Here is a 21826-nt window from a genome sequence, read left to right as displayed (position 1 = left end):
CGTGGAGGAGACCGTGACTTTGACCTTTAGATGCACTGGACACAAGCAATTTGGGAAGAACATTAAAAGGGAGTGCCTTTTATTACAAAGTAAGATAAATACTGTTTGATTCCTCTGCACACGTCTACAAGTGGATTGTCTCCGATACAAGGGTTGACAACAAATCCGAGCTTGTTAAAGCGACACCTTTTCAGCGTTTAACTTTTGTTTCTTAGACTGCTGTAAAACTTATTCGCAGCTGTGCATAAGTGTAACTTGGTCTTTCGCACACTCCTCTAATTACAAGGCGTGCTTGGGAATTACAGCCACTTGTGATCAAGGGCCATCTGCAAAAGGAAACCAAAAAAGGGGTGAGGTCCATGTGAAAGAAGAGCATAGGCCGCAAGAACACCAGTGCAGAGAACAAGATCGTCCCCAAAGAAAACTTCTGGAAGACATCATGGATGCTCATGGAGGACACTACCTCAACAAAGACGCGGTGCTGTCACCTTTGGGTGCAGCCCGAATTTGCCAGCTGGTGCTCGGCTGCACCATAATGGCCTTGGTGTCCCACGGAGCAGGCTACAGTGCAAACTACGGAACCTTCTGCATGTTCGTGTGGTGCTTCTGCTTCGCGGTCACGCTGGTGGTGTTCACGATGGACATCACGCGGCTCCACACCTGCATGCCAATTTCCTGGGATAACTTCACGGTGGCTTTTGCCATGCTGGCGACACTCATGTACATCACCGCCTCTGTGGTCTACCCTGTTTACTTCCTCCAAACAGATGACCCCAATGAAGACGTCGATGTCCAAATCTTCCGTATTGTTGTCACCATCTGTTCCAGCATTTGCATCTTCCCGTACGGAGTGGAGGTATTCCTAACAAGAGCAAAACCAGGGGCTGTGGTGGGCTACATGGCCACTGTGTCAGGTCTGCTCAAGGTGGTCCAGAGTTTTGTGGCCTGCATTATTTTTGGGGCCCTAGCTAATGACAGTGAGTACAACCTGTACATTGCCACGCAGTACTGCGTTGTGGTGTACAGCCTGTGTTTTGCCATCACTGTCATTGTTGTCATACTGACCGTATCTGGTAGAACCGCCATGCTGAAGTTCCCGTTTGACCGCTTTGTAGTGGTCTACACCTTCTTTGCTGTGATCCTTTACCTGAGCACAGCACTCGTCTGGCCCATCTTCAGCTTCGATAAGAAATATGGCAACACCACTCGTCCGGAGGACTGCCCGCGTGGACAGTGTCCCTGGGACAGTAAGCTGGTTGTGGCCGTCTTCACCAATGTCAACCTGGTGTTGTATTTTATTGATGTTGTTTACTCCCAAAGGATTCGCTTTGTTTCCAGTTCTGCTGCGTAAGAAAAAAATACTTTGCTCATTGGAGACAATTACAGATTTTGTGAAGAACCCACTACCCCTACTCCAAAGTTAATGGTATTATTTATGAGAGACATTTCTGTCAGTTAACTTCTTGTATTTTTTCGTGTTTTTATGCTGGCAAAACCAAAGTATTTTATTCAAATGCGTTTAAGTAAGTAAAAAGAATGCCCTTAGAGATGTAAAACAAGTGACGTCTTTAGAATGCACTGAATTTCTTCATTTGATTTTTTTTTTAAAAACAATTTTGTTACAGTTATTTTATCCTATTTGTAATAAATCCTTTATATAAAATATTGTGGTTGTTGCAGAATTGCAAACGTATTTAAATGCAGTCATAAGAACGTGGTTCAGTTGGGGGAGGGGCTTTCTGTGTACATCAACAGTACTTGTGTAAATTTGTATGTCTCAACACCTTTGCGAAGAATAGTATATCAAATATTTGCAGTGAAATGCACTCTGGCTGTGCATGTTGTCTTATCTAAATACACAAAAAGTACAGTTTGATGTTTATTTTGGATCAGCAAGCTCTTTATAATTGGTATCATGACCTAATGCTGCTCTGCTCATTGTTTGTGTGGTTTTTAAGAGGTTATAATTTAAATATGCAATAACAGTGCTGACTTATTAATCAGATTTACAAAACTTTTTAGATATTCACGTCAGCCTTCATCTATCAGGGGGTGCTGCAGCACAGTTAGCTCCCCTACTTTCAATGGTTTTGTGCCTATAAATAAGTTTTTGTTTGGATAGAAGCAAATGACAGTGTTTGCAACTTTTCCTTTTTCTGGCACAGCACATGTTGAACTTTGAATCTGAGTAGCATTCCTCATTCAGTGTTATGTTTGCTTTCGTGTTTAATGAAATGTCAACTTGAGAGTTGATGCTCAGTTTGAACTTTTCATGTTTTGTGTCTTCCTGTGAAACAGCTTTTCAGAGAACCTTTGGATCAACTTTCAGTCCGACTTGATTTTAACATTAAAAAAAAAAGTTTGTGCAGTATTGCTTGTTTTTATAGATCGTTTGAAGATAATGCTTCATTCTTTAAAAAAAGGTACCCCCCACCCCCATTCCCTGAATAAAAAAAATTGCAAGTGAAATGCCAACTGCCCTGTGTTTGTTAATGCTGCCGAAAACTTGTTAACCAACACATGACCAGCTTCTTGTAGGTCAATTTCTTATGGTTTTCAGCAGATTCAGCTTTGTTTACATCGAGCGTGGACCTGCAATTCAGAATTACTTGCAGTATGTCTGCAAAATTACTGGAGTAGTTTATCTCAGACTAAACCATTTGGTATGGTATAATCTTTTGCATGATTGATTGATTTCATAGTTTGCGATTAGTACATTTAAAATCTAAAAAAAACAAAGTTTGCCATACAATGCCAATGCTTTAGTATATTTGCTTGTCTCCGCAAAGGAAGAATTAGGTTTCGTATCAACACTAATAAGTTGTATTTTCCGTAGTAAAATACATTATCAATTGCTTTCAAAAAGTTGAAATAAAACTGAAGTCATTTGTGATGTCAATAATCTATCTATAGACTGTTTTAACAAAGAGTGAGACACATTATAATAAACAATCTTCTGTATTTGGGTCACTGGTCGTGTGATGCTCCTGGCTTTTCTTCTGTGCAGAACCCGCCTATCTTTTCGTTTCGCGCTGTCATTGGTCAGTCAGGTCACGTGTTTGTAAAAAGCTCCAAGCTCATTGGCTAGCTCTTCTGCCATTAATGTGTAGGTAGGTACTGGAGCTCGCGACACGAGGAAGTTGTTTTATGCTAACGTTGGTGTGATTTTCTGTAGTTTTCAGTAAGTTAACAAGTTTAAGGATTCTTCTGATTTGAGTAAGTGCTTTTAATCATATGTATTAATTATATAAACAAAAATTCTACCATTATTATGCTTGCCAAAATATATCGTTGCTTCGGATGATCAGGAAGTGGGACCAGTTTGTTTACTGCACGACTGAAAGAAAAATGACACGTTGCTCTTGAGCTGTAGGACGTAGTAGCAAATTATCCGTCTCTGTCGGCAATAAACGTAAAAATACATCTAAAAATGGCTGTTTTTGACTGTATTTTTTTACAGGCATCATGAGTGTGGGTTTTATTGGAGCGGGCCAGCTGGCTCATGCTCTGGTTCGAGGCTTCTCAGTTGCAGGTGATTTTATACTTTACCATCTGTGCAATAATTCTGACTTGTCTTGCTGACATATAAAGATTAGAATCAAGCACTAAAGTTATTTCTGGGCATCTGTCACGGTCAAGGCGTGATTGCCACCCACAGAATCACAGCCAGTTCTCCAGACACAGACCAAACCACAGTGCAGCAGCTGAGGGTGGGTAGACACTTTAAATGGACATTAAAGCTATAATCAGTCAGTGGATTCTGTTTGGCAAGCCATCTTTCATGTTCAAAACGAATCTTTTACACACAAGCGTCTGCTTCTTTAAAATAGAAATTGGGAGTGAATTTCACCACCAGCAACAAGGAGACGGTGAGCAAAAGCGATGTCCTGTTCCTGGCTGTGAAGCCCCACATCATTCCCTTTGTACTCGATGAGATTGGACCAGACATTGAGGACCGTCACCTGATTGTCTCTTGTGCTGCAGGTGTCACTATCAGCTCCATAGAGAAGGTGAGTCATAACCTTTGGAAGATAAATTTGATTTTCTTTCTTCCTCCGAGTCCTTGATAGGTGCTGTTTTGGTGCAGACAACAAACATTTGAACTTAGTGGTTATTTGTATGAATGGATATTTAAGGTCCTGCTCATCGTCTTTCATGCCAGAGTTTAGTGGAAGATATTTTTTTGGTAAGAAATGGGAGTTGCAACCACTGTGGTCAAACTTTGAATATTGTGGGATGCTCAGAGTATGTGTTGTGAATGACTCTCAGCTACAACCGCTACAACTTTTAGCTCAATGTCTGTTACATTGACTGAATTATAGCCATTTTTGTGCTTTCTAAGTTCAGGTAGCTGAAGCAGTTATCTTGAATCAAGTTTACTCCAAAAGTTAATCAGTTTAGATGTACATTCAACTAGGGGTGCACCGATCTCTAAAAAGTCTGACCTGCCGATTCCGATTTAGTTTTATAAGCGACACTGTCCGGTGTTATAAGGTCACAACGCACCTTCAATTTTCCAATCTTATTTTATTGAAAAACATACCCTTGAACAATATCCTAGGAACAATACAAACTTGTTTTAACTGGCCATGAGGTGGTGCTCTGAAATATAAATGATGTTTAGACAATTGTAGTTAAAACTACAAAAAAAAAATCAGTAAAATCGGTTTCTCATGCAAGTATCGGCCGATCTCCAAAATTAAGGAAATCGGGGCTGATGAATCAGTGCACCCCTACATTCAACAATTACTTTCTGCAAGTTTCATCAAACACTATCCAGTTGTTCATGACAGATTTTGGTAACAGGAAACAGGCAAAAACATTATCGCTTATTTGGTGCATGCATTTGTTTATTGATCGTACGAGTAAAGTAAAACCTAATGGTGCCATTAAAACTTAAATCTCATCACAGCTGCTTATCCTGCTTGTAACGCTTCCCACGTTCTCCCAAAATACCTTGCAATTTTCATTTCAAGCTTCTTTGTCGAGTTTTGTCTTCAGTCAGGTTATTCCGTAAACCAGAAAGGATTGCTTTTGACACAAAACAAAAGTTCAGAAATTGCAACTTGAATTTGAAAAGTTAGTTTTGGAGCAGAATGTTTTCACTTGAAAACACATTTGAACTAAAAAAATTTAAAAAAAAATTAAAAAGTACAGACTTTTTGACATATGTTTTGAAATCTTAAAACCGTCCATGAACCAGTGTTTTGCTCCATATTTCAGAAGCTGCAGCAATATCGAACTTCTCCAAAGGTGATGCGTTGCATGACCAACACGCCTGTGGTGGTGCGTGAAGGAGCCACTGTCTATGCCACGGGCACGCATGCAGAGGTGGAGGACGGAAAGCTACTGGAACAGCTAATGGGAAGCGTCGGCTACTGCACTGAAGTGGAGGAGGATCTAATTGATGCTGTCACAGGCCTGAGTGGCAGTGGCCCAGCTTATGTTCGTCTCTTCCTCACAGTCTCAAGTGCATTTAGCAATACTGCTTCACCAGCTCTGAATATGTGCGTTGGATTGTTGCCTTGCAGGCATTCTTAGCTGTTGATGCTCTCGCTGATGGTGGAGTGAAAATGGGCCTGCCCAGGAGGCTCGCTGTTCACCTCGGAGCTCAGGCCCTGCTGGTAAGAGTCTCATATTGAACTAATACCCAAGTTTTATCTAGTCAGGGTATGTAAAAGCGAAGCGCAACAACGCTATTGTTTTTTTCATAAACCTCACAAAAACGAAAGAAAATGTGTTCCTTACAAGTTTTTAAAACTTGCTTAAATGCATACAACCGTAGAAAATATCTACTATAATACACAATTATTTATTTAACAAGTGTAGCAGCTTGCAGAACCAGCTTTAGCACCAATAATGTAAAATTATTGTCCTGAATTCATTCATCAGTTTCTCAGAGGGAATATTTCTCCACCCTTCTGTACACAGTTGCCTCAGGTTTGTGAGCGTTTATTGGCTCGTATAAGTCGCCACATTGGCTCAGCATCGTGCTGACGTCTTGTTTTCAACTGGGTCAATGGAATAATAACACGGTGTCAAGTTTTGTTGCTTGCGCTCACTCGGGCACGTTTTTGGTCCAGTGCTGATTCGTTCAACCTGCGTTTTCTGGTTCTGGTCACATTCTGACTCGAGCGCCTGCATAAAGACACAGACCTGTTTCGCTGTGACACAATAAGCGTATCCTTCGTTGTGTTTCCCTGAAGGGTGCCGCTCGAATGTTGCTGGACTCTGCGCAACACCCTGGGCAGCTCAAAGACAACGTGTGCTCACCGGGGGGCGCCACCATCCACGCCCTGCACGTCATGGAGAGCGGCGGCTTCCGGAGCCTCCTCATCAACGCTGTGGAGGCCTCCTGCGTAAGAACCAGGTAGGTCGAGCAAAACACACAAACAAAGATGTTGGTGCCTTTCACAAATACGCAGAACATCTGCTTTTAGCGCAAAACGAGACGACTAATTGTAAAGTTTATATTTTAAACAGCAGGTGGAGCTATGTGCAAATACATTTTTAATCATGGTTACAATTTAATCCAGTGATTTAATTGTTATTATTACCCAACAGTGTTATTTTGTTACGAGTATATATGTTACAAACTGTGACGTAAATGTGTGTTTTTGAAAGGGAGCTTCAGTTTTTGGCCGACCAAGAGAAGATTTCGCCTGCTGCCATCAAGAAGACCACTCTGGATAAAGTCCTCCAGCAGCCAGGAGTCACTCCAGAAGCAGTTGGAGTCAGATCTCATGGGATCAGTGTTTTTAACAGCAGCAACCCAAGGACCAAGAAAAACTGATTTTTTTTTTTTGTCTAAAAATCTGTGCTGATGTTGTATACATTGAATAGAAACCACTTTTAACAGCTGGTTGTGTACATAAACATAAATATAAACAAAAAAAGACTTTAAGAAGAGAAAATAGAACTTTTTGTTGTGGTATTGTCCTGAAGAAAAAGTTGCATGAACAGTTTTTTTTTCTAATGTAGAATTTTAAGCTGTCTTAAGGTAACGGTGTGACATAAAGCAGCAAGCGACTCACTTTGGATTTGGTATTCTAGTGCAAAGCTGATTGTTCTGTGTGTAGAAATGACACTTCACAAAGATTTGATTGTACCAAAATATGGTAAGGCTTATTTTTAATAAATGGATGGCCAAAGCTTTTACTTTTAAAACTGTATGAATAAAAAAAAAAACCATGCAGTTTATTTCTGCTATTGTGCATTTAAGCATGTTAGAAAAGGCTAATTATGAAAAACTGACATAACAGGTTAATTAAACAATTTGATTGGTTATTTTCCATAATTGCTTAATTACATTTGCAAAATATACAAATAATCGCTTAATTTAAACATGTTTAGCAATTCTTATAAGGACTCGTGTAAATTTAGAAAGGAGCATTTTACTAAAACTTAATTAATAGACTGCATTTAAGCCATTCTTCTCCAGCCTTGTGTGTTTAAATTCAGTTTAAACTATTTCAGCTTGCTCTGCAACAATAAGTGTTGGCTGCAGGCTTCAGATATTTACTTTTTCTGCCACAACACCCTTCATGAATGAAGGCACGTGACCAAACACGATGACGTCTGGCTTCGATACACGAGCGCGATCAAAGAAGAAGGAGCGCGAGCCGCTACATGGACGTTGCTTTTTTTTTGTTGTCAGCGAAACCGACATTAAACGCGCTTCAGATGCTCGGTCCTTCGCAGGAGCGGACGAGAGGAGTCGTTTGGCCGCTTTAAGTTGAGGAAACGATTCATTTCAGTCCGGTAAGTGTGGAAAGCAAACGGTCGGCGGCGTTGTGCTGCGCGTGCATGCCTTCACCTGTCTTATGCGTTAGCATGGCTAGCTTTTTTTTTTTTTTTTTTTTTTTTTTTTTTTGTTAGCATGGCTAGCTTGTCAAGCTAGCTTTATTTACACCACGAACGGATTTCAAACTAAAGTTTCCGCCTCACCCAAGCGGGGATTTATACACACCTTACTCGTTAAAGGGGTTTATTTTGAAAGCGTTGTGCTGCTTATAATTTACCTGATAAACCGGCATTTGGATGAGCTGCTAGCCGCGAATAAAACATGTTCACAGGGCTATATAGCGGGGCTTAGCATCCATTTCAGGTTTTAATCCCCCCCCCGGTAAAAGGTGAGGAAGCATGTCTTGTTGTTGCCACAGTCAGCCAGTTGTAGAAAGGCTCAGCAGCTGCGGGGATTTCCTCACTTGCTTGTTTTTGGAGGCGGGGAGTTGTTTGCCACTTTCACAATCTGACGCGGAGAGAGGTTGAGTCGAGGAATGTCAGGGAAAAAAAAGCGTGCAGACCTGAGCAGGTTACGTTTGTGTTAATTTAGTTCCTTTTTTTTTTTCTGTACGTCTTTTTGTCAGAGGGAAATAATTATTTTTGTTTTTCGCGGTGTGTCAACTCATGCGCTTTCTTCTTGCTGGTCAAACCTGCTGCTTCATCACCTCGTTGTTTAAAAAAAAAAAAAAAAAAGAGGAGCAAGAAGAGCGAGTCGAGCCAGCGGTTTCACGAGATCAGGTTGGTTGTTGCTACATTTCCCCCCTCGTGTCATTTTTCATGTGATCATTCAAATCCAGGCTTGGTGATGTCCTTTTGTGTGCATGCGTTATTTTGATCTTCCAGGAAATCGCTTTCAGACCTGAAGTGACAATTCGTTTAGTTAAATTGCAACAATGGGCAAATCGAACCCTCTTTGTTTTTTTTTTAATATTTAACACCTCAGCCTTTAAGTTCATCGTGGCAGGACTAATAATGCAAACAAGCAAGAGGCGATTTTGTTTTTCTTATCATCATCATCATGCTGAATCATCACAATGATCCTCAGAATCCACCCTGAAATAATATGGCACCGCCGGACAAAAGGTCTGCTGGCTGGATGAGGGTCGATGTTTATCACCGAGCCGTCGTTAATAATAAAGGGAGATGGATCGAAACAGAGCTGCTGATCTGTCTCGTGCGAGTCAAGCTATGAGCATCAAGTGATGAGCATTTATCAATAGGCTCATCATCATTCAGCTGAGAGAGAGATGTCTTCTTTTTTTATTTTTATTTTTTATTGCAGCGGCTGTCAGGGTTGTACATCAACAAACACGGTTTAGACTGAGTGCTTAGGTGTCAACTGAGATGTCAAAGCCATTTGGGGAAATTTGCACGATAAGCAGATATTGTGTGTTGTGATAATGTGGTTCACCTCAGAGTGAGAGGATGTTTAATTTGGGCTGAATGCATATAGAGAGATGCAAACAGCCGCTGACTCCAGCAGCTTTTTAACATCTGGGTAAATGTGGCACGCCAGACAAATGCAGCAGACATGTCACAATACAATATAATTACAAGAAATAGTAAGTCGTGACGTAATTTAATGCAGTGCAACGCTTAAAATTATATGTTGCGTAGCTCTTGTCTCCCCGTGAAATTTTCTTCCTATTAGACGTATAGAAGGCGCAGGTAATGACTTAACCATCGAGACTCCCTGTGCAATTCGAAAAGTCACCTTGGAAACTGTTGAGCGCACACATGCAGGGCTAAGGAGGAAGAAGTTGCCTATTCTTGCTCAGATATCCAACTTATTTCATCATCTCTGCTCATGCGAGCAGGGGGCATTGAAGTGTGTTTAGCAGACAGGGCAGCCGTACGTCAGAAGCTCGGCTTTGCAATAAAGCGTAATGCCCATCTCTGCCTTTCTCTGCAGGTAACAAGGAAGAATGATGATTGTCCATATAAGCGTCTGACAGTGTTGTGGAGATGAAGGCAGGGAACGCTGCAGATTTATCTCATCTTTCATTGAGGGTGCAGAGATAAAACAAGGCTGAATACCATAAAGGTGAACTGAGTGCACAACTCATACCCAGTGGCGTTGCTTAGAATGGGCAGGCAGTGCTGGTGGAAGAGGATATGTGAGGTTGATGAAACATGAAGCAAGACTTTACGCTGCACACAGTACATTCTGGCCACCGACACCTCTGTATGGCCAACACAGCTGTGTTTTGGGAGTAGTTACGCCTATTCAGGACAATTACTAGCCTCCAGAAAGGAACACAAATGTGGGATTTGTCCACAAAAGTGCTGCTTAAGCTGCACAGGGAAATAAAAATGCCTGGAAGGAAGGAAGGGAAAAGATCAATAAATTTTTTTCCCCTCCTTTTTGCAATAAGGAGGGAATGTTGGTGATGAAACCTCGTGCAAGTGTAGTGCGGATTACGATTGCTTAGCGTTGCGATATGCCCGCTCCGCTTCTCAAAGTAATACTTTCATCCAGATAGTTGCAAGTGTGTGTTTGATGAGTTTCTTGGAACCCGAGTTAGACATGCCGTGTTCATTTGTGCTATCTGTTTACTCAGATTTTAGATGAGTAAACGTACGACTCTTGACAATGTTTTTATGGTTTTGTTAATATTTTGCCACCTATTTTCATCTTGGCTAATTTCTCTGTGGATCTCATCAATTTTAAACTGACAGGAAAAACAAGCCCTTCTAATGCTGTTGGAAACAACGTGATAAAAGCTATTGAAGTTGTTTTTTGAGGATTTTTTTTAGGATATACATCTGAGACAGGTCCTAAAATGTCTGAGCTGAAGATGTTTACTTTGGGGGAGAGGTAAAGATGGTGGAAGCTTGTTCATAAATATAATCTACATTGTGAAGGTGCTCGGGCAGGCTGAATGTGTGTTCAATAATGCCAGTATTCGCTGAATTATGACTTTTGAGAATAATTAAGTTGTGTACAACAAGAAAGTCTTGATTGTGAATATTTTTTGCCTGCTGCTGAGAGGTGTAGGTGGACACTTATGTTTTTGCCTGTCTGTGTGCCAGCACGTGTGTTTGTTTATCTGTTAGCAAGAGAAAGTAATTTTGGATTTGCAGCTTAAACTGAATAATTTTTAGTCGGCCCGTATCGAGATGGCTAGGAAAGCTAATCGACTTTAACAAACACAAACATGTCTGTAACTCAGCCAATTTACATTTACCGGCCTCACATTTGCTGTGGTAGTAGATGAAAGTCATACCCAACGCACATGCAAGCACAACGCATTACATAGGATTTTCGTTTACAACTAGAAATTAGATGTGTCCGTTACCAAAACATCGTGAACTACTGCTCCTATTTTAATGGAACTTTCAGGAATGAATTGTTGGATATACCAGTAATTCCAGTTCAAGAATGCCACAACAGCTAAGTGACATTAGCCAACACATTGATGATTATAATCTAGTCATTTTTACAGAAACTGAGCTCAAATTTGATGTAGTAGTCTGCTCGTATTCTTTTCCTGGTTTGACCAAAACGTCTCCAACTCCATCATTTTTCACTATTAAATGTTTTTAGTCAGATACTTTGGCATGAAATGTGGCAGGTGATATTATGCAATCCTTCAAGGAATGCTAAATCATTATTTTTATGCTTTGTTGTGCTGGTTTTTGAGCAGGTCAAAATGTTTGTGTAGGAATACATTAAAAGTAAATGAGACTGTGCGGTTATGTCCTTTAAAAAAATAAAATATCTGGCATACCTAATTAATATTTTTTATACTTTTGGAATATGCCCTGACGTGATGTGATGCCAGTGGTATTTGTAAACATTCTTCTTCTTTTATGAACAATAGTTATTTTTTTGACCATCTCATCAATGTGATATCCTGCAGGCAGACACCATCAACCATAATTTAAACAGAGCAGGGGCACTATTGTTAACAGAAATTAATGTTTTTGTTTTTTGCGTATAAGTGCTGACTAAATCTATTTGAATCAAAGCTATTTAGGGGTAACAAAAAGAAAAGAAAAGATGAAGCATTTCTTTTTTTATTTGGTGATACTTCACAGCCCTCATTACAGCGGGGTGTGTAAACTGACAGAAAACGGAGGAGAATCCATCCTTTGCAGTTCTGCTAATGAAACAAAACATGCGACTTGTTTGGCTTTAAATGCATGTTGCTGTGCTGTGTTCTGCAGAGGCTGCGTTTGGATCTTGTTAGGTCATTGCAACATGCATTTAAAACAAAGCAAGCGCTGCGGCTGTAGCTCTTGGGTATCCTGCCAGTGTGTTGGTTGTCTTCAACCCTTACTTCCTCTGCCAGCCAGTGTTAGGCTATCAGGAGCTATTCTCTTTCTGTTTAATCAAGTCCTCCAGGCAGATACTGTGAAGGCCAGTAGAGTCGCTCCTCCTGTCTTGCTGCTTGTACTAACAGCTCCAAGAGTAAATAGTGGCAACTGAGCATGGAAATAGATTTTTTAAGTAAGGAAACACTGGTGAATACAAACTAGTTCCTTTTTTAAATAGACTTCATTTTATAAACTACTTCTAAAAAAAAATCCCTCAGGGGCTGTGATTCATGTTTTCACTTTAGATTTTGCATCCTGTTTATGTCTGTTAGACATAAACGTGCCACACTTTTTTTTTGCATTGCAAGTAGCTTCTATATGTGATCTGCTTTTACAGTTGAATCTTTTTTTCTTGCCTTGAAAGAAAATGTTTCTCTTTTGTGATATCAATTATCTTCCTTTAGCTATTTATATTGCCTCAATATAACAAAACCAAAGTACGGTACTTGAAATGGATGTAGAATGGTACAAATGCTGGCTTTTTTTTGTTGTTGTTGTTGTTGATGAATTATCATCCTTTTTAGAATAATTAAAAAAATGGAAATAAGAGTTGACTTAAAAAAAAAACAAAGCAAAGGAATATCACTCTAAAAAAATCTATGTTTGTCTTGAAAGGCTAATCTGTGTACAATCTGTGTCTGGTATTTTTATTTATTTTTTTTTTTTTTTTGAATGTCCAGAGGACCAGATTGAACTTTTTTGGATTTTTCTACCTGGATTATTGAGCATGCATCAGGATAATCTGTGTACAGTTTTCTCAGTAGCTGATCAGCGAGGACATCACAAGAATTGTAGGGAATCCCCAAAGTCCCAGATCGGGCAAACAACACAGCAGGCCACACACATAATGGCTGCCTCCCAGGCTTTTGTCCATGCAAACTTTTAACGATGATGATGTTCTCGGGCCAAAATCGACTTGGAATATATCGAAGGATACATAAAAGTACAACTCAAGCGCCGGCTACAATGCAGGGTGCTAGCTGTGTCAGCCACTAGGCCGAATTGATAAGCGTATGTGTGGCGTTACCCGCTTCTTCCTTTACGGGTCACGGGGGTCACTGGCGCCCATCTAGCAGTCATTGTATGAGAGGCGGGGGACACCCTGGACAGGTTGCAAATCCATCACAGGTAAACATCGGAACAAACAACCATTCCCTCGCTCACTCACCTAGTCAAGTCAAGTCAAGTCATCTTTATTTGTAGAGCACAATTTAAAACAGATAAACTGTTATCAAAGTGCTTTAGGAACAGTTTAGGTGTTAGCCTGACCAGTTAGCCTAACCAGTTAGCCTAATGTATGTTTTTGGTCTTTGGGAGGAAACTGGAGTACCTGGAGAAAACCCACGCATGCACACAGAGAATATGCAAATGCCACAAAGAATGTCCCGTTCCCTCCAACAAAGTGTTTAGAACTATAATTGAAGTATTCTTGTTGACATTTGTTTGGTCTATGCCATCTGAGGTCGGCCACAGAGTCGAATCCTCTACGTTTCTCTCCCTGAGTAATCGACTTTAGAAACGGCAAGAATCAAATACCGTGCGTATGAGGCTTGTCAGCATATCAGCCGTCACTATTCAAGTCCCATAGCAACAGTGCTTCTTGAATACCATTTTTTTGCTGGTGTTTTTTTTAAATTTAATTTAATTTTTTTTGCTGGTGCTAACCACGATACAAACTACAATACACCAATGTATTGTACTCAAAGTTCTGTTTGCCAGACATCCGGGTACTTGCTGACATCACATATTGCGTAGGGAGCTATTTATAGTGACCCTGACCAGCACTATTGATTCAAACAAAAACAAAAGGGCCTCTAAAATCTGAGCAGAATTTAAAAACAGCTTTGTAAAATTGTATTTGTAATTTCATTTTAAATATTAAAAAACATGAACACTTGATGAAACTTTACAAAAACCTTTAGCATACCCTTTTTTTAAACTTTTCACTTTTATCAATTTAAAAGTGTTTTGAAAATAAATGTGACAATCATTCAAATTCAAATTCAATAATACTTTATTAAACCCAAATGGAAATTAAATGTTGTGTAAGTCTTTATACATGTTTCGTTAAGAGGTGTTCTAGATACTGATGGCTGTAGGCAGGAAGGATCTCTTGTAAAGGTCCCTCCTACAATGGATCTGAAAAAAAAAAAAAAGATGCACAAGTGTCAGTACTGTCACTGCAATTTACTCAACCGTAATTCTTTTGTTTATTATTTTATGATGTATTAGTTTGCTGCTTTTAGACCCTTGAAACATGTAGGTTACTGGCCCAGATTCATGCATCACTTTATCCCAGAATCCTAAAAAGGAGTAAGATTTGAACAGAGGTGTAATGTTGTCTACATTTATGAAACAGAAGGTAAAGCATTATAAAAAATATGATCTAGAATTTAAAGTAGAAAATAACCAAATATCTTTAAAGCAACCCAAAAGATGTAGGAAAAAAAATATTTGTACACATCAACTCAGTGTTATTTTCCTTATTCTGTGGTTTGGATCAGTGTTGTTTTAATTGGCAGCCATTCTCAGGCCTGTCACAATAATTACTCAGTCATATGTTTGTGATTATTCAAAACAACTGTCGGTTTGCTCTTTATTATGGAATTAGACTAAACTAATGTTTGGCATGAAATTAAACAGAGATTGACAGTTACACCAATTATTTATATGAAATTCTGCTCATACGGAGCGGCTTCGGATGTTATCAGTCCATTAAAGGGCCGTTATTAGTTATCATCCCCATATGTAGCGGTGAAACTGTCCCACCTACCTCCTAGTAGGTTTAAAGGTACGTTATTATCGTTATTATTGCTGATAGTAGGCAGCGTCGCACAGGGGTAAATCATCAAGCGTCTTTTTAGTTTTTTTCCAGCTTATGTAACCCTTCTCCTAAACTTAAGCTTACACCTGACCCAGAGGACCAACCCTAAACTTAACCCCCTTACCCTTGTGCCTAAACCTAACCAAGACCCTAAACCTAACCGCCAGACCCTTTACTCTAAACCTAACCACGTGAGCTATTATGAGCACTAACAAAGCTAAAAACAGAGCCTATTATCATCGCTAACAACGTACCTTTTAAACCCACTAGGAGGTACAGGAGGGGCAGACTGACCGCTACATATGGAGATGATAACAACTAATAATGGCCATTTAATAGCTGATAACATCTGAAGCGGGTGTCATACTCGGGGATAGTATGCTATCATAGGCTGTAAGAGGGGTCAGGTCTGCGAAAACAGGTGGCCTCAGATTTAGGTTAGTTTGCTATTTTCAGTCTCGTTGCAAACGTTCAAAAGCACATGGCTTCGTATTTCCCCTCCACTACAAGCATATTCCATTTTCTTTTGAAAGCTGCTGAATGATTCCTCCTCTGCCTCTTTTTGTCACTATTATTTCACGCTCTGAATACTTAGTAGTTAATGGCTTCCCACCTCTCTTCCCATCGTACCTTTCAGTTACTCAGACACACTCGGATGCCGTTTTCCCCATCCAGAAGTTTACACCACTCATCCCGTATCTCGACCAAAGCGATCAGAGCAGTCTGTTTTTTTTAATTTGCAGTTAAATGCCGCCCGACACATGCAGCTTGCTTGATAATTGACTTTGCTCAGCTGACGGGAGAAATGATTAGATCTGAGTATCTGGGTGATCTTTTTGAATCTGAATTAGAAGGGAGGCGCTGAACGTAGTAGTGCCTCTGTCTGCTCAGGCATGAATTCCTGAGAAGAGCTGTTGATGGCATACAGGGGGGAACTGTTGGCTGATTGCATTAATCAGCTCAACAGTAAAAGATCAAGCAGATGAGACTGCAAATAAATATAAGATATGTATTTGAGACGTGGGTGTTATTTTTTGTTTCATGCACAATTCTTACTAAATATTCATATATTTGTGGTTATTATTGTTAGTTTGCAATTTGTAGAGAAAGACATTTCTAGCCTGTTGCTAAAAGCTGAATGTGGACATGCATCTTTTTTCTGTGTCTGCGTGTGTTTCTGTTTATCAAAATATCTCATGAACCACTGGCTGGATTTTAACAAAACGTACAGGGAGTGATCTTTGGAGGCACGGCGACATTAACTTGTTGAGTCAACCTCGGTTCAAGTCCATCACCACAGCACTGTACATTGTCGAAAACAAAAAAAAAGGGCTGTAATTCACTCAATTCTACAGATATTCTGCTGAAAGTTGGTGTGGTAGTAGCTGAGAGTCATTCACAATACCATAGTCTATTCCTTACATCTCACAATAGTCTTTTCTTTTGAGACTTCATACAATGTGTTTATGGTTTTTATTCCTCAACATGAGACGATCTTAAGTCTAAAACTAGGTGGAAGGAAAAAAAATTATAGGCCTTATTTACTTTTCTTTTGTTTTTAAGATAAATTTGAAAATGTGTTAACTATTTACTAAAGTTCTTCTTTACATTTTTCCTGGAAATAAATAAAATATATAAATATTATTCATATATATATAATCTTTGCTGTCTAATTGTATTCATTTTGTTGAGCAACCTGTCTGCACCAAGTGCTCTGAAGCAATTTGCACAAATCGATCAGGACAGTTTACATTTATTCTACTTTTGTGTGTTTAGAGATGTGTCTGTGTGTGATTAGTTGTGTGATGTGCAATCCCCCGCCCTGTCTCCGCAAACCTTGTATCCTGTTAGACCTTCCCAGCCATGCTTAGCATTCAGACAGCAGGTGCAGTCGTAATCTGGATTCTGAGGCAGGTTGCTGGGGTTTTTGTTTGCTCTTATGGCCCTGATAATCTTGTTACACTGCTGTCAAGTGGAGCTGGTCCTCCCTGCAACCCTGAACCACTGCGTGGGCCACCTCCACTACCAGAAATACAGTCCCCCTTCCCACCCCCACCAGCCTACCACCATTTTGAGACAGTTGTTGACGGAAAAGCCTTGGATTTATCCTTGAAGAATCACCTCCTGAGCATCTTTATTCAGCCTCCAACCCTCGCTCTGTCTCCCACCCCCATCTCAGGCAGTAAACGACAGTGATAAATATTCATCAGAAGGACGCAGTGCATGGGTAGCTGGAGCTTCAGTTCCCCCTCAACAGAACCCCATGGCTAATAGTGTCCATCTTTGGCATCCCCCTCTGGAGAGTACTTTTGAAGGGGACAAGATCTTTAAAGCAGGCCACTGGCTTAGGACCAGACCTATCATGTTAAATCAGCATTTATGGCACCAGTGTCAATATTTATTTATTATTATTCTTGATTACCAACCTGATGTTCCCTCCGTATATTTATGGGAACAATGACAGTTTCGAATGCTTCTTATTAGGATTGCATTACTTCAACTACACAGGTTCTTAATTGGCACTTTGCATTTTGTCTATGGTGAGATCAATTTTATTTATTATTTTTGACTCAACCTGTTCTACTCAAGCTCCTCTAAATGTGCCGACCGTGCATTTTGCGCAAGGCTTTTTCCTTTCTCTTTTTCTTTTCATCTCACCCTCTCTTTCCCTGCCTCTCCTTCTCTATATGTCTCTCACTGTTCCTTTTTCTGTGGGTGACCACACTCAGCGCTTTCTATTTCCTGTGGGTGTGATGTCTCTCCTCCGCAAGCAATCAGCTCTGATTTGTCAGCGTTCTTCCAGGCGATTCATAAAAATTCAGCAAGCATCTACAAAAGATGTCTGTGTCCTCGCATTTGCTCCCTACCTCCAGTGCCCCTGTGCTCAAGCTGCGTCTTTCACCTCCTGCTCTTTTGGCGAGACGCTTACTAAAGGCATGAAATAATTGATGTGAGGTGATGTACTTGTTTTTGTTTGAATTGTCAAATTGAAAGTAATTTAGTCGTTAGCCGCATTTTGGACACTTTCTCATCATTTCCTTACAGATTTTTTTTTTTATTGCTTCTCTATTTCTGTAGATGCGTCTTTGTCTCTGTGAGGTATGACATGCCCGGTAGTGGAAGGGAGCAGCTGTGCATTGGACCTTGTCTGTGTTGTTCTGCCATGGCCTGTCATTGGTAGCCGTCTGTTGGCAGCAGCCTGTGCTGGAGGCTTGCAGCCCGGGTGCAATTTTTACTCTGTCATATGTTGAGCTTTCAGAATGCCAGGCCATGTTTCTGTTTTACCCTACACAGATGTGTGACAGAACATACAGTTTAACTTCTAAATATAAATAATATTTCTCTGTGTTATCAAGAATTACACTTGCTGTGGACTGTTAGGTCTCAGCTGCCAAGAGAAAATGATAGGCTTAATATGAAATTTGGAAGACGCAAGCTTTTTTTTTTTTTTCTACTCTCCTCCCAGTGGCTAATAATGTAGTCTATTTGTCCATTATCATCTGTGCATCATCAGGTAGACCATTATCCCATTATGTTTTGCATCTGTGGTCCAAATGCTTACTGGAAATGAGTCACCACAAAGGCTTGTGAAAGGTAGGTGTTACTATCAGAAGGCTATTCATAGCCAGCCCATAAGGGATGAAACAATCACATTTAAGACGTCCTCTGCAGAACGTGAAAGGCTTTTAATATGAGCATCTGCAGCGCGGTGACGCGTCGTGGTTTTCCGGGGGAGCCAGAGGAGTTTTTGAAGTAAAAACATCAAGAATTCCAGTCACAGTCTGACCTCATGTTATGTCCCCAGCCTCTGTGATAGTGTCGTATTCAGGTCATTTTTAACAAGCATCTGTCTCTCCCGGTTTGGCTCAGGTGACCGGTCCACCTGTAACACCCTTTGGTTGCCATGGAAATATCCTGGCCTTCTTGGCGCACTTCAGACGGACAACTCATCTGTTTTTTTTTTTTTCTTTTCTTGCCTCGCTGAGCTTTTCTGCACACATCATACATGAGTACCGTAATGTGCACGGAGGCTATAAACAAACACACACACACAGAGGCAGGAGTTCTTTGATTCTTTGCGTCTTCATCGTTTCCTGATGATTAACGTTGTAACAGCCAATATGAGTTTGTTTGTGTGCTTTATAGTAACACAGTGCTGGCTGTGTAAATCAGCTTAGCGAGGCAATGTGCTGGGTGGGCTGAGTGTGGTGGGTGTCTGTGTCGCTGACACAGCATTTGCTGCATGCAGTGCAAAGCACCCAGGGCCACGACTGTGTGTGTGTGTGTGTGTGTGTGTGTGTTTGTGTGCACTTAGCTCGCTCAGTGGAAGGCACTCGACCTCCTGTCTGTCTCAACACCGGCAGGTTCATTTTCTCGCCTGCACATCCCCTCTTGGAATTTCCTCAGTACTGACGGGACAGAATTAAACTGCAATGCAGCCCTGTTATCCTGGGTGGTACTTAGGCTCCGCACTAACAAAATATTTATCTTTTTTTAATTGATTTATGGGATTATAGCTCAGCTCTGGCCAACACAGGTGTGACTGTCTAGACTGTGTAGCTTGCTTAGTAAACGAAAGGAGCACCGTGTTTCTTCTAATGAATGTATTTTAGCAGAGGGTGGATGTACAATAGAAAAGCTCAGCAGTGTTTTCTCTGTGAGAGGCTGGACTTGAAACAAGTGACTCAGCCAATTAAAAACACCATCCTCATTGTGGCTCACCACAATGCTGTTTATTAGTATTTCCTGTTTTTATTTAGGATACAAACCTTTAAATTATTAGTTTTTGGCGGCAGATGCACGAACGTTACACTTTGTTTAAAAACTGGTATCACATCACAAGAAATCTTAAGTCCTTGCCCTACTCTATATTTTTGGAACATGGTCACGCTGTAGCCTATTTTCCAGAAATATGTTTTTTGTATTTAAATATGTTATTTGACAGCTGTGTTTTTTTTTCTTCTTCTTCTAAATCTATGACTGATCTTTTCACAGAACAACCAGCAGTACACGTGAACGCTGCTCTCGTGGCATGACTACCACAAACAAGGGAAACAAGGCCTTAAAGGTAAAAAAACAATCGAACAAATATGGCTCCAAGCTATGACGGCTGTAATATGCAAGTGTCGTTTTTTTTAAACAAAGCAAAAACTACCTCGTCCGCAGGTGAAGCGGGAGCCTGGGGAAAATGGCACCAGCCTAACAGATGACGAGCTCGTCTCCATGTCTGTGCGCGAACTGAACCAACATTTACGGGGGCTGACGAAAGAAGAAATCTTGCAGCTGAAGCAGCGGCGGCGCACGCTGAAGAACCGCGGCTACGCCGCAAGCTGCCGGGTGAAGCGCGTCACCCAGAAAGAAGAGCTGGAAAAGCAAAAGGCTCAGCTGCAACAAGAGGTGGACAAGCTGGCCACGGAGAACGCCAGCATGAAGGTGGAGCTGGACGCTCTGCGTTCAAAGTACGAGGCCCTCCAAAGCTTTGCTAGGACTGTGGCCCGCAATCCCGTCACTTCGGCAAGGGGACCTATGGCCTCTGTGATAGGGCCCCTCATCCCTGGTAAAGTAGCCGCCACCAGCGTCATCACCATCGTCAAATCCAAAACCGAGGCTAGGTCATAGTAGCCAAAAGAGCAGGAAGAAGATTTTCAAAACTTAACTAATTAGTGCATTGTAACATGGAGCAGGATTTCCTGTGTAAGTTCTCACTTTTACTTTGGCACTAACTCATAAAATGCTTCCCAGTTCTCTCTTTAACAGTATGACTCAGAAGCGTTTGCTCGTCGAGCTGTCTGTGGCCGTGCTAGAGTGATAAACGCTTGTTTTTATAAGACTAAGGGACTAATTCTGAAGAACTGACATTTCTAGAGTCTCACAGGTGGTAACAATCCATAAAACGATAAATTATAGATGTGACTCCTTTCTAATTCCAGAGCACAGACGGGAGGAAAACATCTAATTACGTAAGGTTTGTTATTCTGCACTGACTAAAACATAAACGATCACACTTTTGGTTTTAGTACGACGTCTTCAAAGAAACCCGACATTCACAAAACTAGAAATTCCTCCTGTTTTTTTTGCTGTTGGGTTTCCTTTAAAGATACAAAACAACCTATGATTAGTTTTCATTCCAACATTTGTGAAAGGCTTCAGTGAAGTTGTCATGATCAACATAACTGGTAGATGCAATAATATGTGTATGCACTTAAAAGACAAAAAAAAAGATCCTGAGTATTTCTGGTCAAGTGAACCATGATCAGCTGTTCTCACAGATATTGTTCCAGAGCTGAGTGCCATTCCTCAATAATATCTGAAAACCTGAATGTTATTACAGTAATACCCTTGTGTTTTGCAGGGACAAACATTTTGAGACATCATTTTGATCACAGAGGAAAACATTTTCTTTCAAAGATAAAAATATATATATATATATGTATTGTAATTTTCTTTTTGTATTTACTTGTTAACAGGGCCGTCATATATTTCCAGAAAAAAAAGAAAGAAATAGGAAAAAAGTGCTGACACAAGCTTTACTGTTTGAATTGTTAAGGTGTAGAAAACTTTGTCTAATGTTGAGTTCCTGTTTTTTATTACTTGGTAGTTTTGATTCCATTGTTTATAGAAATGCATAAAAGGAAAACACAAACAAACAAACAAACAAAAAAAAAATCCTGTGAAATCATTTTTGCAATTGTACCAAAAGTGGCTTACTATTGAAGTCTGATAGCTTTTTCTAGTGACTAGGCGCGTACAGTGGGGTAGCGCGTGATGTGACGTGTAAGTGACAAGTCGGCGGTGTCGTTCACTGTATAGATGTCAATGCTGTGCTATTTTAAACAACTCTGTAGAGCTAAACTAGGTGGTGTAAACAAGGTCAATTGTCTGTGCGTATTGGCATCT

General features: G+C 40.5%; 4 protein-coding genes across 5 annotated transcripts in view; 3 read left to right on the top strand and 1 right to left on the bottom strand.

The window, feature by feature from the left end:
• The window catches only part of cant1a (calcium activated nucleotidase 1a), an 865245-nt gene that overhangs the window by 98991 nt on the left and 744428 nt on the right, over nt 1–21826 (bottom strand). The window lies entirely within an intron of this gene.
• On the top strand, nt 440–1351 carry LOC119421664 (myeloid-associated differentiation marker-like protein 2). Its single transcript, XM_037689011.1, has one exon. The coding sequence runs from the start codon at nt 440–442 to the stop codon at nt 1349–1351; it is 912 nt and encodes a 303-aa protein (XP_037544939.1).
• pycr1a (pyrroline-5-carboxylate reductase 1a) lies at nt 3109–7144 on the top strand. Its single transcript, XM_037689010.1, has 8 exons — nt 3109–3216; nt 3461–3532; nt 3640–3710; nt 3831–4010; nt 5224–5445; nt 5532–5624; nt 6207–6370; nt 6625–7144. The coding sequence occupies exons 2-8, from the start codon at nt 3466–3468 to the stop codon at nt 6791–6793; spliced, it is 966 nt and encodes a 321-aa protein (XP_037544938.1). The 5' UTR covers nt 3109–3216; nt 3461–3465; the 3' UTR covers nt 6794–7144.
• Nucleotides 7730–20602, top strand: LOC119421668 (transcription factor MafG). Of its 2 annotated transcripts, none has more exons than XM_037689015.1 (3): nt 7730–7761; nt 19925–19997; nt 20096–20602. In XM_037689015.1, the coding sequence occupies exons 2-3, from the start codon at nt 19962–19964 to the stop codon at nt 20546–20548; spliced, it is 489 nt and encodes a 162-aa protein (XP_037544943.1). In that variant the 5' UTR covers nt 7730–7761; nt 19925–19961; the 3' UTR covers nt 20549–20602. The 2 variants fall into 2 exon arrangements, with proteins under 2 accessions (XP_037544943.1, XP_037544944.1); XM_037689016.1 differs by lacking the exon at nt 7730–7761 and adding an exon at nt 8370–8523.

The sequence above is a fragment of the Nematolebias whitei genome, chromosome 15 (assembly GCF_014905685.2).
Source record: "Nematolebias whitei isolate Nwh7 chromosome 15, NemWhi1, whole genome shotgun sequence".
Lineage (NCBI taxonomy): Eukaryota > Metazoa > Chordata > Actinopteri > Cyprinodontiformes > Rivulidae > Nematolebias > Nematolebias whitei.
The sequence above is the reverse complement of the archived record's forward strand: the minus strand, read 5'-3'. Positions and strand labels throughout refer to the sequence as shown.

What these genes read in the sequence shown, in the direction of transcription:
- LOC119421664 (XM_037689011.1), top strand. Translation starts at nt 440, where the DNA reads ATGGATGCTCATGGAGGACACTACCTCAACAAAGACGCGGTGCTGTCA.
- pycr1a (XM_037689010.1), top strand. Translation starts at nt 3,466, where the DNA reads ATGAGTGTGGGTTTTATTGGAGCGGGCCAGCTGGCTCATGCTCTGGTT. An exon ending in TCGAGGCTTCTCAGTTGCAG is followed by an intron (nt 3,533 to 3,639) that starts GTGATTTTATAC and finishes GTCACGGTCAAG; the next exon opens with GCGTGATTGCCACCCACAGA. An exon ending in CCACAGTGCAGCAGCTGAGG is followed by an intron (nt 3,711 to 3,830) that starts GTGGGTAGACAC and finishes TCTTTAAAATAG; the next exon opens with AAATTGGGAGTGAATTTCAC.
- LOC119421668 (XM_037689015.1), top strand. Translation starts at nt 19,962, where the DNA reads ATGACTACCACAAACAAGGGAAACAAGGCCTTAAAG. An exon ending in AGGGAAACAAGGCCTTAAAG is followed by an intron (nt 19,998 to 20,095) that starts GTAAAAAAACAA and finishes CCTCGTCCGCAG; the next exon opens with GTGAAGCGGGAGCCTGGGGA.